Source organism: Symphodus melops, assembly GCF_947650265.1.
Source record: "Symphodus melops genome assembly, chromosome: 5".
NCBI classification, from domain to species: domain Eukaryota; kingdom Metazoa; phylum Chordata; class Actinopteri; order Labriformes; family Labridae; genus Symphodus; species Symphodus melops.
In genome coordinates this window covers 18,596,978-18,610,390 of record NC_136695.1, presented here as the reverse complement: position 1 = coordinate 18,610,390, position 13,413 = coordinate 18,596,978, and the positions used below count along the sequence as shown (strand labels likewise).

Below are 13,413 nucleotides of genomic sequence, written 5' to 3'. Positions count from 1 at the left end.
AATAGAATAGGAGACTTTCAGGAACTTTTCAAACACGCACAAATCTCAGGAGAGCCCACTACATTGTTAAGTGCACATAAGGCACCGACATTAAAATATCTAAAGAAAAGAATGAGATGCTGTCAAAACAACTTTCTGCACGTCAGTTGTTTCTGAAATATTTTGAATCAATGTATACTGTTTGTTGTCTTTGCCACAGTAGTTAACAGTTTTCCATGAAGTCACTGGTTTCCATTCATTCCACTGGCTTTCAAGAATTGACTCATTCAGACATGGCCCTCTCTTTCATTGAGGAAAATATATTTCTATTTCATTCTTCATTACCACTAGAGTCAGTTCTTCACTCTGGATAACATCTGTATCCTGGGTACGCAGGTTGAGTATTTAATATCAACAAATTCACACGTGAAGTGGAATAATGCATGACGTTCACGAGAGGCGACCCTGCAGATTGTTCTTGACAAGATTTGGAGTGACAGAGAACTCTGCCGGTCATCAGAATTCATAGAACCATAGTTACATATGTAACCCTCCATCCGATTTCTCTGGATTTACAAGAGATCATGCTCCTTCAGCTACTCCTCAATGTTTGTGGTTAAGAAAAGCAAAAGTGTATTCATCACAACATGAAACACAAAACGTAACCCACAAACGTAGCATACAAAAGCTGCTCAGCAGTTTAGTAAAACTGATTTAGTAAAAAAAAAAAATGTATTAAAGCATTTTAAAACGACCTCTCTTGGGTTTTCATTGCTTGCTCATACAATAATGATGGACTGATTAAGCTACATATAATCTATATTGGATTAATTGATTGGAGCAATATGCTCTAACGTAGGTAATTATCTGCTATAAGAAGACGTTAAGGCTTAATGATGAAGTGCATGTTAAACAGAATTTAAATAAGAAATACAAGCGTAAGAGACTCTTAATCTTCCAAATTCCACCATGTATTCAAATGTCTCTAAGAGCACATTCCTTCTGTAGTCATCATGTCGGTGACATCAGATTTATTGTCTGTGTTTCTTTCACCGAGCTTTGCTTTTTTTTTTCTTTGGTTGTTCCAGGATTGTCGAAGGTCGGGTGTCAGCGGTAAAATGGACTTCTTGTCAGCATGGATTATGTCTCCTTCAACTCTACCCTTTCTGTGTCTCATCTTGAGTAAGAGAATCAAATGTCACAATGAAGCTTTATTATTACAGTAACTGCTCCCTGTTCAAGGCCCATCTATGTGGAACCTTGAGTTTATTGAAGCTTTAATTAAATGTTTACTATGACATAATGGCTGCTGTTTGTTTACCTGCAACATTCTCCTCGAGCTGGCTCCTTCTCAAGTCCCAAAGGTTTACAAGGGAGCATGCAGTGTAAATGATAATCAGTTAAAATAACCTGATTAATCTCATTACAACCTTTAAATCTTCTACAAGGAGATCTTATTTAAGCAGGTGTACTGCAGCATCAGTGAGCTAACTGTGGCATCTACTTAACTTCATCAACTAACCCCCCTAACCTTAGCCCCCCCACACACAAACACACACCGCACTCACACACATGCACACACACACACACACACATACACTTAAATCGTTTAGCTTCCGAGTTTATCTGATGTCAGATTGCAAATCAAAGTGTTTAACAGAACAACATATTAACAGGGTTGATAATTGGGGAAGAAACAGTTTCATCTCTAAACTGTATTATGTCATTTAATATGTTCATGAACACTGCCTGAGCTGCAAATAAATATTTTCTTAAACCAGTTATTCATGCTGGCAGGGGAGCACAGTCCCAGGATGCGAGTGTTTGATGTAAATAATTTAATCCAAATACTGACTTAAGTGTTATAAGCCCAACAGGGTTACTGCTTGTGACCTGCTCATGGTGCCTTTACTATCAGGTTGTTGTTTGGCTGTTTACTGCAAGGTAAATCTTTCCAGTGTGAGTGGTATAATGCTGTGTGTTATCCTTGACAGCATATTTTTCCTTCTATTGTAAACCTCTGGCATCAAATATTTTATTTAAAAAAAATAAATAACACTGAGATCTTTTCAGTTCTGCTTCTGAATAAGTCACTGGCTTTAGTCCTAGAATCAAATTAAATGTATATAGTGGACAAAATTAGTCGACATTGAATCATTTGTGTTGCTTCTTAATGACTGAAGAAGATGTTTCCTTAAATAATCCTGCTTCATTGGGTGCCAGCTAATGCTACAGTTAAAAATGAATGTAAGAGTGAAGCTTAACGTCCACTCTTGAATAAAGAATAGAAATCACTGTGACAGGTCGTAGCAGAGAGGCATGCAGGTGTGATTAACGACATTAATTAATGATGGCTGTGTTCCATTTCGGTGTTGCAGACTTGCACCCTGATAATGTGTTTGCTTGCATACCGTAATGGCCAACTGGGGCACTGAAATGAAGCGTAGCAGCCTTTTGGTGTTCTTATTTAAAGTTGTCCAATAAAAAGTCTGAACTAAAATCCATCACTTTATACTCCATGCCTTTCCTCAAAGCAGGAGAAATGTATATTTTCATTCCATCTGTCGGTGAAATGATTGTAATGTGAAAGGATATGATCCAAGTGACACACTCACAGGAAATAACCACCTGTCTCTAGAAAACTGTCTGAATTTTACAGGCCAAAAGGCAGGAATAAATAAGAAAAGTTGTTCTATAGACGAGTTATGAGTGACAAAAGTAGGGATGATTCAGCAGTATGAGGCATTAACATCCTCATTTAGCAGCCTTACTATGAGAGGAGAGTGGTGAGAAGGGAGCACAAGCAGGAAACCACAAAATAAAAAACATTTAAAAAAGCGTTCTCTCTGTGGCGCTGGTGGACTAGTGATTAGTTTGCTCGCCCATGTATAGAGGCTGTATGCTACCTCGACAATACAGTCATGAATCTTCAAAAAGAAACATGTTCTCTCTGTCAAGCTACAATGTAGGCTTACACCAACACAAATACTTGTAATTAGGTCAATAATCAGACTCATTAATAGCTATACATTAGTATCTAATTTTGCAAATACTAGCTAACCCTGTTAGCTTTTAACATAACATTTCTGGATGTAAACACGTGTGAGGGTTTGATGTGTTATTCATTTAAAGGTTACATACTCGCTTTTTAGGACACTAAATCTAATCACTGGATATTTATATGGTGTTTTTTTCTCATTTTCTTATCTGACTATCCTACATTTGAGCAGCCCCCGTAGATCACTATTGGGTATTCATTTATGTAAACTGTATGCAAATGTGCTCCTGTGTTTGGTTGTTTGTATGCATCCACTGTAATGGCCAATCTTGCCCTTCATTTTTGACGTGAGGTGACTGGTTCAGCCTTGATCTGAGAGCTCTGCCTCTCACTCATGTTGTCAGAAGCAACAGAGCATGCACTTCACAAACAACTTGGTCATTGCTTCAATGAAGGTCAAGATTCAAACAGCCGAGTGGAGTCAGCCAGGCTTCTCTGTGGGGCATTGTTTAAACACGATCCTCGCTTAGATATTAGGCTTTAATTGGAGTATGCAGTTGGTTGCGTTAGGCTCCTTGAACTGAATTTATTCATAAACCCCCATGTATAATAATCATATAATCCTAGCCCCAATATTAGAGGCTCGGGGGTGGTCTGCTGTAAGGTTACCTTCCTGAGTCAAGTGCACTGCACCACAGAATGTCACCTAGAGCCTGGTTAAAGGATGGCCGACCCCACCTATGACAAACAAGGGGGATTAAAGTGATAATCATTACTCTTCCCAGGAGGAATTAGCTGGTGGGACATCGACATTGAAGAAAAACCGCAGGTGAACGAGGTCTCTGATATCTCGTGTTTTTTCCTCCTCCCAGTACCCTATCAGCAAGGCAGAGGTTGGGGGGGGATTTAATTCTCAGTAATTACTTTATTGACTCATTTTAAGGGCCGTATCACTACAGCTTCCCATCAATAAAACATATGCCAGGATGAATAATGTGGCAAGACACCATGGGGTGCCCTCTCAGACCAAAGACCACAAGACTGATTCTCTGTGGTGTATGTTTATGTCATGCTCCCACTACTCCCTTTAAACTGCTCTGCAGACTTACTCATCTCTTGTTCTCCCCCCCCCCCCTTTTAGATTTAATCCCATGACAGCCTTTCTTACCCCCGCCTTCTCCCGTTATTTCTCCAGGCACGCAGGCCCAGCAGGCCTTCAGGTCTGAGCCCCGGAACCTGACCGTGCGGATAGGAGCCACAGCTGTGTTGAGGTGTGAGGTGCTGCGGGCCTCAGGGACTGTGCAGTGGGTGAAAGATGGCCTCCTCCTGGGACCCCAGAGAAGCCTGCCAGGCTTTCCACGCTACAGCATGATTGGAAACCCCAAGAGAGGTAAACAGTGACACCTATGGAATAAGGTTTGTGGCCACCTGGGCTTTGATGCGAACATTTGAAGCAAAATAAATACATGTTTAATAGAATTATCATAAAAAGAAAACATCCTCAAGCATGTATCTTCATAACTTGACCATTGTAGAGTTAGGCTTGCATTTATGGGTTTAGCAAAGAATAGAAAATCACTAAGATATGATCAATCACAGTGAGAGTCTAATGACAGTGAAACCCCTGCTTGAGCGTAAACATGTTGAAAGAAATTAAAAGGACGAAGGAGAATGTTATGACACAGAAAGTTACATAATTACATTCTGCCAATAAAAGATGTTTCCTATGTACTTTGTTTTTTCCCTTAGACATGTAGCCCATATGGTTAACAGTAATTGTAGTGCTGGTGTCAGTTCAAGAAATGTCGAACATACAGCATGTGCCGGCTACTCTAAAAGTAAATGAGATGATGTTGTTGCTATGGCTTCAAAGAGCTGTAATAAAGCAACACAGACAGTTCGAGAACCTTATGGCACGCACATTCTCTCAACAGAGGGAGCATCTGGAACAGAAGAGGTGATGTGATCGTCAACAGCCTCACACATAACCCCCCCCCCCTCCCCCCACTTGCTGTCACTCACATGTTAAGAAGATTAAAAAAAAAGATATTAAAGCAACAGAGTGTCAGCAAATCAGTGAAATGTGGCAGGGAATAAAGTATGTTGCAGAATCTGCACCACAGTCTATAAAAAGTAATAGCCAATTAGAAGGCAATCCCGTGTAAGGGAAGAGCATCTGTTCCTGATCAGCCTTCTACGAGACAAGCCGCACTTCACTGTTGCATGGTGTGGGAGACCACCAGCAACACATAAACCCTCATAGATGCAAAGATGCTCACACATTTTGCATGCTAGCTTATGGCCTGCCCTGTGTTTACATAAAACTTTAAGGGGAAAAAAACTCTCAAATGTTGTTTGTCAGCTGAAGTTGTCAGTGAACAAATCAAATTTCATGAAGCATGAGAGAAGATCAAAGGTTAATAAAAACCTTTTTATATGAACAACAAAATAAAAAGATATACAGTCTATACATGAGCAGAAGGGAAACAAACGCACACAAACTGCCAAGCCCTGAAACATGCACTCATGAATAAAACACCCATCAGTACAGGTACACTTTACCAGGAGAAGGAATTTCAGACCGCACACTGATGTATGCAATCACTTTGCACTGCACAGAAAGAGCAAAATCATTTAAGATGACTCTTGACTGCACTTGATACTCCACCACTTTTCACTGATTGTAACCATCAACTGATGCTTAAAAAAGCTCGATTTCACTCATTCACACAAACACAGGGGAGTCGGGCACTCATTCCAGCATGAATTTACAGTAGCCTCATCAGTTTACCTCACAAAGAACAGTTCAAAAACATGCAGGTGACAAGCAATTGCATGCAACATCGTGAATTGTGAAGACACTCAGACAATTGAATAAAACGGCTTGTTCAAGGCACACAACATTAAGCCAGTGTTTATTTATTTTCAGTGATTGGTCCTCGAGGTGTTGTTTAATTTAGATCATGGAATGCAGCCAGTTAATCAAGTAAAATGAACGCTTTGGTCACATTACAGCACATCCTCTGAAAGTGTTGAATAAATTGTATATCAACTGAGTAATGAAACATTTCAAGAAAGGATAATCTATAATTGCCCATAAGTGTTGACAAAATGAGGTTATCAATTTGAATGAAGCTATGACAAGTGCAAAAAAGTTGTTTTTACACTGCTGAGCTCAGCACAACGACAAAGTGATAAAGACATGTCAGAAGGTTGACACCTGTCTTCACATTGTGAAGATAGTTCTACTATTCTTAATATGAAGCCTTTGTAGAGCATTCCCTCTGCTTGGAATCAGTTTGTATCAACTTTATTAAGGTAGATCTACACACAACACTTTAAGGATTTCTGAAGGGGTGTTTGACCTTGTCAACAGTCTAGATATCATAACAATGAGCCACAAGACCAATATGCAAATGCAGATTCACAGAGAGGACAGCATATACTGCGCCTAACTGCTATATACAGTAGATGTACTATATATCTCAGCATGTAGAGGCCCTTGCTGAAATAAATACAGAGTAATGGACAAAGACGCAAATCATGAAGCAGCCATCCACCATCTCCCCTACCATAAATACACACTCTCTGCTGCTTGATTGCACTATTTGTGAGTAATTTCAGGAAAGAGGAATATGATTAATAACTTCAATGTCTCTCTCTCTCTCTCTGCACTCGATGATAACTTAGATGTGAAAATTGCTTCTGGTTGGTGTTAATTATCTTGCCAGCTTAGTTGACGCGTGCATTTTTAGGCCTGGGTGCTTGTCAGACCAAGATACTATTTTGCACATGTTGGTAGGCTGTGAGCCAGAGAATCAGGAGCTCGAGAACCAACACTGAACATCATCTAATCCCCACAGGTTATGGCAGTGCATCAAACAAATCACGGCCCTGTTGGCATGCCAGACTATCAGAAGAGAGATAGAGAGGGAAGGACTGTGTCTGGCGTCAATTAATAGACAGTTTATTCAGTCGGTGTTGTGAATCTGGGATTGGATTTCATTTACCGTACAGGAAATTCATTCTGAAACAAAATGTCTCTGCAAGGGCGATAGACAACCACTTGCATGTCAATGAAAAGGCCTGTAGCAGGAGGTTCTCAGCAAGTGAGATGTTTTGATTTTTCATAAACACAAAAATAGTCTATTTATCATCAAATCAAACAGCCAAACACCAGAGGAAGAGTATATTACATTGTGGAATCGAAATGCCAGAGTGTCATTGTACAAATTGCTTTTATTGTTAATTTTCCTATTTCCCATGTTGAAAATTGCCTCATATTCAGACACTCGAAAATCCACAAAGAAGAAATAGAGCCTGCAGGAGGTACTTATCGATACACGTGCAATAACTTTCATTAAGTGGGCTGTGAGTGAAAAAATAAAACCTTTCTCTTGATAATTACTCACAAGTATTTACTGAGCACATCACGACAACGACATCATGTGAATCAAAAACAGTTATCACTCTTCCTCTTTTTATTCCAGGGCAGAATCACCTCCAGATTGAAAAGGTTCAACTGGAAGACGATGCCTTCTATGAATGTCAAGCAGGACGATCTGAAAGCAGTCTGGCCATCATTTCCAACACAGCCTGGGTCAACGTGCTAAGTGAGCAAAAACCCCAAACAAAGGGGACGAGGGAGCTTTCAATAAAGTTTTTTTTTTTTTTTTCTTTATATTTTAAGAAAAACCTCTTGACCGGTAATCAGCATAATTATAAATAGCTGTTACATATTTATTTCTATTGATAAAGAGCTGTCATGTACTTAAAATGATGTATTTTTTCTTAATCCGAAAGCACAAACACTTCTATTTAGAAACTACATTTAAAGAGTCCTTGTGGAGCTCAGCGTTTTCCCTTCAAGCACCAAATCACATTTGAATCAAGTGTGAAGTATGAAGAAAGTCCCAATTTTTCCAACTTTTCAAACAAAATGTATTTTTTATGTCATCCCTACATGTTTCAACAGGTCTGGGGCTTTAACCAGCAGACCCACAATATAAAGTATTAGCAGAGCCTGGATATCCTGGCAGCCTCGGGATGATCCATGTCTCTCCCTCGCACAGGAATGAATTAGAACACAAGTGATTGAAAAGTTCCTACACAGACATGCTGGAATAGCTGTAATTGTGTGACTACATTAGACCACCTGTTGTCACTCTGTTGCACTGGCTATCTCTCTCTCCCTGTCCCCCTTCCTTGTGGGAACAAGCCCATATGTGGACTCTAAAGAACCTTTCTTCTCCAGGCGCACTTCAACAACCACCCCCTCCTCTCTCTCTCTCTCTCTCTCTCTCTCTCTCTCTCTCTCTCTCTCTCTATTCCTCGCTTTAAGGCTTTCTCTTTGGCGACCATAGAGGGGGGGGGAGGTTGCCGTGGCGATCCTTGCGGCCAGACTCCTCTGGGAAGAGAGCAGGTTTTTCTGACATCAGTGAGGCAGTGGGAGGGATGGCGGGTGGTGTGGGATGGGAGGACGCACAGACCACTGACGTCTCCCTTTTATATTGCCTATGTTCTCTGTACTGCAGCAGCCTCATGTCCTGCTGCAGGCCTACACCTGCAGCCACAGCAGGCTCGACTCCCACATTTATTACCTCGACAATGCCAACTGCATGTGCGCCCACATACACAATTGCTACTGGCTTTGTTGAAAAGGTCAAAATGTGTGGGAATTCTGCTTGTGTTGCATCAGGGGTTGTATTTGCCGTTACTGAAACTAACTGCTGCCCCGCGTTCCTGACATGCAGGATCCGAATCCTCTTAGCCGGTGTGTTTGTTCAGTATCTTGGGAACACTTCTCAGCTGTTGTCTGTTGAAGATGGACAGTTGCAGGTGTACTGTTACAAAGGGCAAAGATTGGAAGCCGCTGACTCAAAAAGTACTCCACAGTTTTGGTCCTAAAGGGTCATTTGTTCCATCCCACCAACCCAACTGATCTAAAATATGTGACTAATCCGGACTTTATAACGAGCTGATGAATTCAATCTTCTGTTAGTGCTGATCTGGGAATGGAAATTGGGCATCCTTTTGAAGAGTACTGCCTCTGATGAGTTCCCCGCGGACTTCTCCATCACTGAACAACAGCTCCCAAGGCCCCACACCACCCTGGCCACTCAACCATGGATGTATCCCATCAAGCCCTGCATCAAATCAAAACACCATAAAACTCTTTATGAGGAGATGCAGCAGGGGGAGAGGGGAGGCATGTGAAAACAAAACAGAGATTGCTGGTCAAATAATTGGATTCTCAGGTCAGAGGGAGAGCTATCATGACCGGCTAATTCAAGATGGATCACCACAGGCAGGGAGTAACGTGGATGGAGGCAAAAAAAAAAATGTCAATAAGCCCCATCCGTGGGCTTACAAAGAGATGTTTTCAAGACATTTCCATTGGTGCTACATAACTCCTGTGTGTTTTTGCCTTCCTGCGGAGCTTAGATAGGGGATTACTGCAATAGGCAGATCAAGTGGCAGTGAGTAATCCATGACAATAACAACCTCTACTCTCTCTGCTGAAGCCCCCCCCCCCCTCTGCCTAAAACTTACTCCGCAATGTGCCCGTCACATACCTGACACATCCTGTGTCTCGGTTTATACCATTAGCCTTAACATTTAATCCTATTAATGAACAACTCTCTCCCTCACCGCAGTGCATGCTCATACAGATGTGCCCGGCTAATGTTGAAAACTGTTATTTGATGTGTTCTGGTTTTAGACTGTGTTACTCATTCAGTCGGGTCTTACAGAGATTGGTATGTGTGCGCCCTGTGCCTGTGTGTGTAAGCTTATTACCAGCGTTGGTTGGAGGTTAGAGGACATTTTAGGAAACAGAGCTATGGTGAGGGTTTTTTTTGCGGTAGCTAATGAGTTTAGCACTTGAAGAGTATATAATGAGCCTTCATTTTGTGATTCCCTGTTATGAATAATGGAACAACTTATAAATGGGGGCACAAGCAACATAGAGCACGGCGACTTTATTCATCTTCGTTCAGGAAAAGTTCTGACAGTTGCCCGAGCTACAACCCCCATCCGAGGACAATGTGTTATACAGTAGTGAGGCAGTGTGTGTGTTACAGGGCCACACAATGTTAGACTGGTATGACAGTATCAGTGTCTTTAGAGTTAACAAAGCAGGCTCTGCTAAATAGTAAAAGGAGACACTAAAGGGACGAATGAAAGAGTCTTTTTGTTCATAAATAGGAATGTATCTGTTATATAATGGAATCCCCAAAAAAAGAAAAACAGCACAACAGTAATGGGTCAGGGAGGAGTATTTCTGTGTTGGCAGGTTAGGGTGTGAGGGTGAGGGAGGGGGTATTGCGCCACTTCTCCCTCAGGGCAGAGGAGACGCAGGCGGGAAGGGGGAGAAAAAGAGGGTAGAGCTGACAAAAAAAAAAAAAACTCTTTTAAAGGCTTTCATCGCCAGAGATCACACACCTGAGACCTGTAGTGTGCGTGAGTGTGTCAGTTTTTTTTTTGTTTTTATGCACATCTGAGTGTAAAAATACATCCCAGTGCATGCTTATGTGCCTATTTTGGACTCTCGCTAATCCCTTTCTTCCATAGATAAAACTGATAAGTCTGTCTGGTGTTGAGAAGTCTGATCTTCTGGTCTGCTTAATTTCTTAATTCGTCATAATAAGCTTTTTAGAGACTATCATATCCTCTGGGCCTTTTGCAATCATTTCCAGAGCGTCAGCTTGGTATCACATGTTGGACTGAACTGCACACACACTGGCGCCCGTTTTGAGAGTGAAGCGAGATGAATGTAGCCTGTCTGCACATTTACTCACTTGCCTGTGTGTCTGTGCGTGCAAATCTGCATGCACCGAATAGACTTGAGTTTATCTCAGGCTATTTGTGAGCAAAGGAGAAAAAAAAAAAAAAGAGCGTGAGCATCTGTATGTGAATGAGAGAGATAGGTGGAAAGAGCTGCCTATGCATATCGATGTGAGTGTTTGCTTATCTGCTTCTTATCTGTCTTATCCTTCCATTCATCTATATTTTGTCTAATGAATCAAATTTTGCGGCTCACTGTTTCACGTCTCAACGGCAGGAGTAGTCCTTGCATGCTTGTCTGTTTTGTGTTCATATATGTTCCTAATAAGACAGATAGGGCTACAAATCAGAGAGAGATAGCAGACGAAATGAAAAAAGCCGACAGCCAAGTAGACAAAGGAAGGGCAGAAAGAGTTAATTAAGGGAACGGCTTGTTTGCTGTTCTCTCCTCTGAGTGCATGTCTAGTAAATTGAATAGACTGTGTGTTTTTCTTGTTGTCTCCTTGTGCTATCACATTTGTATAAATGTGTGTGTGCTTCTAAGTTCATCCTGAGCGGGCTGATTAGGTCACATGGTTTGCAGATGTGATGGATGGCAGGTTGTAATTCCCAGTCTGACATGTAACACACCTTCCCCCGCACTTCTGCAGTTTAACTGCAGTGGTCAAGAAGGATTGGCGCAGTGGGGAGAGAGGGCTGCTAGAGAGGGATGATGGAGTGAACGGGAGATAAAAGGAACAGGCCAGCATGAGCGAGCGAGGGAAAAATTAGATACCTGCCTGCCTCATTTGCGAACATATCATTATTCTTATTTTAGGATTTGTTAGGCTGCCAGACGCTAGCCAAGCACAACAAGTGGCGCGTCTCTGTGAGTCGTGCGGGCCCAAGTAGATTGAGAGTGCCTGGGCTGTCAATAGATGCATGGCCCAGTCATCTTCTCAGGGAAGAGTGGGGGGAAAAAAACAAACAAATGCATCTCATTATTGCAGCGCGCGCCTCTGCAGTGCTCTGGGTAACCCATCACAGTCCACACAGATTCAATTGCTTCTTTTAAATCAGTTTGAAGCTGCAGCCACATCTCATCTGTCTCAATAGCAGACTGGGGCCAATAGGCGACTGCACACAGCAATAGCTCCTCCTAGTGGTTGGGGATTGTTTGTTTTGTGCCAAAGAGATGAAGAGGAGCTGTATGGCTGGCTGCTTTGGCTGTTTGTGGTCCAGCTGTTTACCCAAACATTAGCGGATTTATCTCAGAATTCAGCAGCAGCTATCTTCCTGCCCCTGCTCCCCTCTGCAGCTTGTCTCACACTCACTTTCAATTCTTGCCAGATCTTTTTTCTTCTGTGCCAGTCTTTCATGTCTTTCTCCACATGTAACCATCTCTCAAACATGTATCCATTCTGTTCTTTCCAGCTCTGCGTTCTGTATCTGTGCTCAGGCAGCCTGTGCACTTGATCTTTGATGAAAGACAAACAACCTGAACAGTAACCATAGTTTCTGATTCTTTGGGCTCACTCACTTGCTGAAGGCTGGCACAATACGCGACCAGGTTTCTGTAGTTTGTGTATACATGATTGAACCGACAGTCTACTTAAAGAGTGGCTCAGAAATCTCTTTGATGATTAGCTGGTGACAGATTTCTCCAGTTACTGCCAAACAGTTTCAGTCCCTTGTGTTAAAAGCTGTTTTTTTTTCTGGAATTCCTATTTATGGTCAGATAAAAGGATTGTGGAGTAGAACAGTGGAGAAGTGAAGACGGCTTTGATCAGTCCAGAAAGCACATATTTAGCTTGGGGCTGATCTGAGAAGAAAAGTGTTTGGTGTTTGCTATGATAGATTAGCACTGGATCGGTTTCATCACTATTTCATCCCTGAATTCTCCTCTTGTCCACAATTTGTATTCTAACTCAATAGAACATCAAACCTCGCTGTTGTAAATCACTCAAACGCTGACAGCATGACGTTCCAGTCACTCCCAAATCTTACAGGGGCCTATTATTATATCATTGCATAAACTAATATCCATCTGTGATAGAGGCTGCTTCCACTAACCCAAAATTAGTGTGATGAATATGAGATGTCATTAATCTGAAACGTGAGCTGTTTTTTTAATTCCTCAGTTCCTCCTTCAAGGCCATATTTTGAGGTGGACATGGCAACACCTTGGGTGGCAGGCAAAAAGTACACTGTCACCTGTATAGCGCCTGATGCGAAGCCTGCAGCTGAAATCACACTTTATAAAGGTGAGTCACACTTCATGCGTACTCAAAGTGACAGAGATGGTTGGCCTGACAGAATAGATACAAAGGGCAACAGACCTTTCTGAAATCCCACATCCTGGGCTCTCCATAGGTCAAAACCTGAATATTTAAACGTGAAAACATTGCAGAGGATGAAATGAAAGTTCAGTAAAGATTGCTTGTTTCATAGTCTTCGAGCAGCAGATTTGAAATGAGCAGACTCTGTGTGGGAGGAAATAGCCAAAGCATTTGAATTTCCAATTTCCACTGACTTTACAATTGCGTGTACAGTGAATGCATCACAAGTTCCAAGTTGTTTACAAAAACAAACTGCAATTTCCTAATTTTTGCCTTCTGCCGACCATTCACACCTATTATACTCTATGCTTGTGAAGTAGAGAAGAGGAGATG

The 13,413-nt window shown here is 41.7% G+C and overlaps 1 protein-coding gene across 1 annotated transcript in view; it reads left to right on the top strand.

Moving 5' to 3' along the window:
* Positions 1-1,067: 1,067 nt before the first annotated feature.
* Positions 1,068-13,413, top strand: part of nphs1 (NPHS1 adhesion molecule, nephrin) — a 36,367-nt gene continuing 24,021 nt past the window's right edge. The window contains exons 1-4 of the mRNA XM_079345143.1: positions 1,068-1,161; positions 4,173-4,367; positions 7,468-7,590; positions 12,883-13,005. Of these exons, the coding sequence (XP_079201269.1) occupies positions 1,098-1,161; positions 4,173-4,367; positions 7,468-7,590; positions 12,883-13,005 (505 nt within the window). The 5' untranslated portion in view covers positions 1,068-1,097. The remainder of the gene's footprint in view (positions 1,162-4,172; positions 4,368-7,467; positions 7,591-12,882; positions 13,006-13,413) is intronic.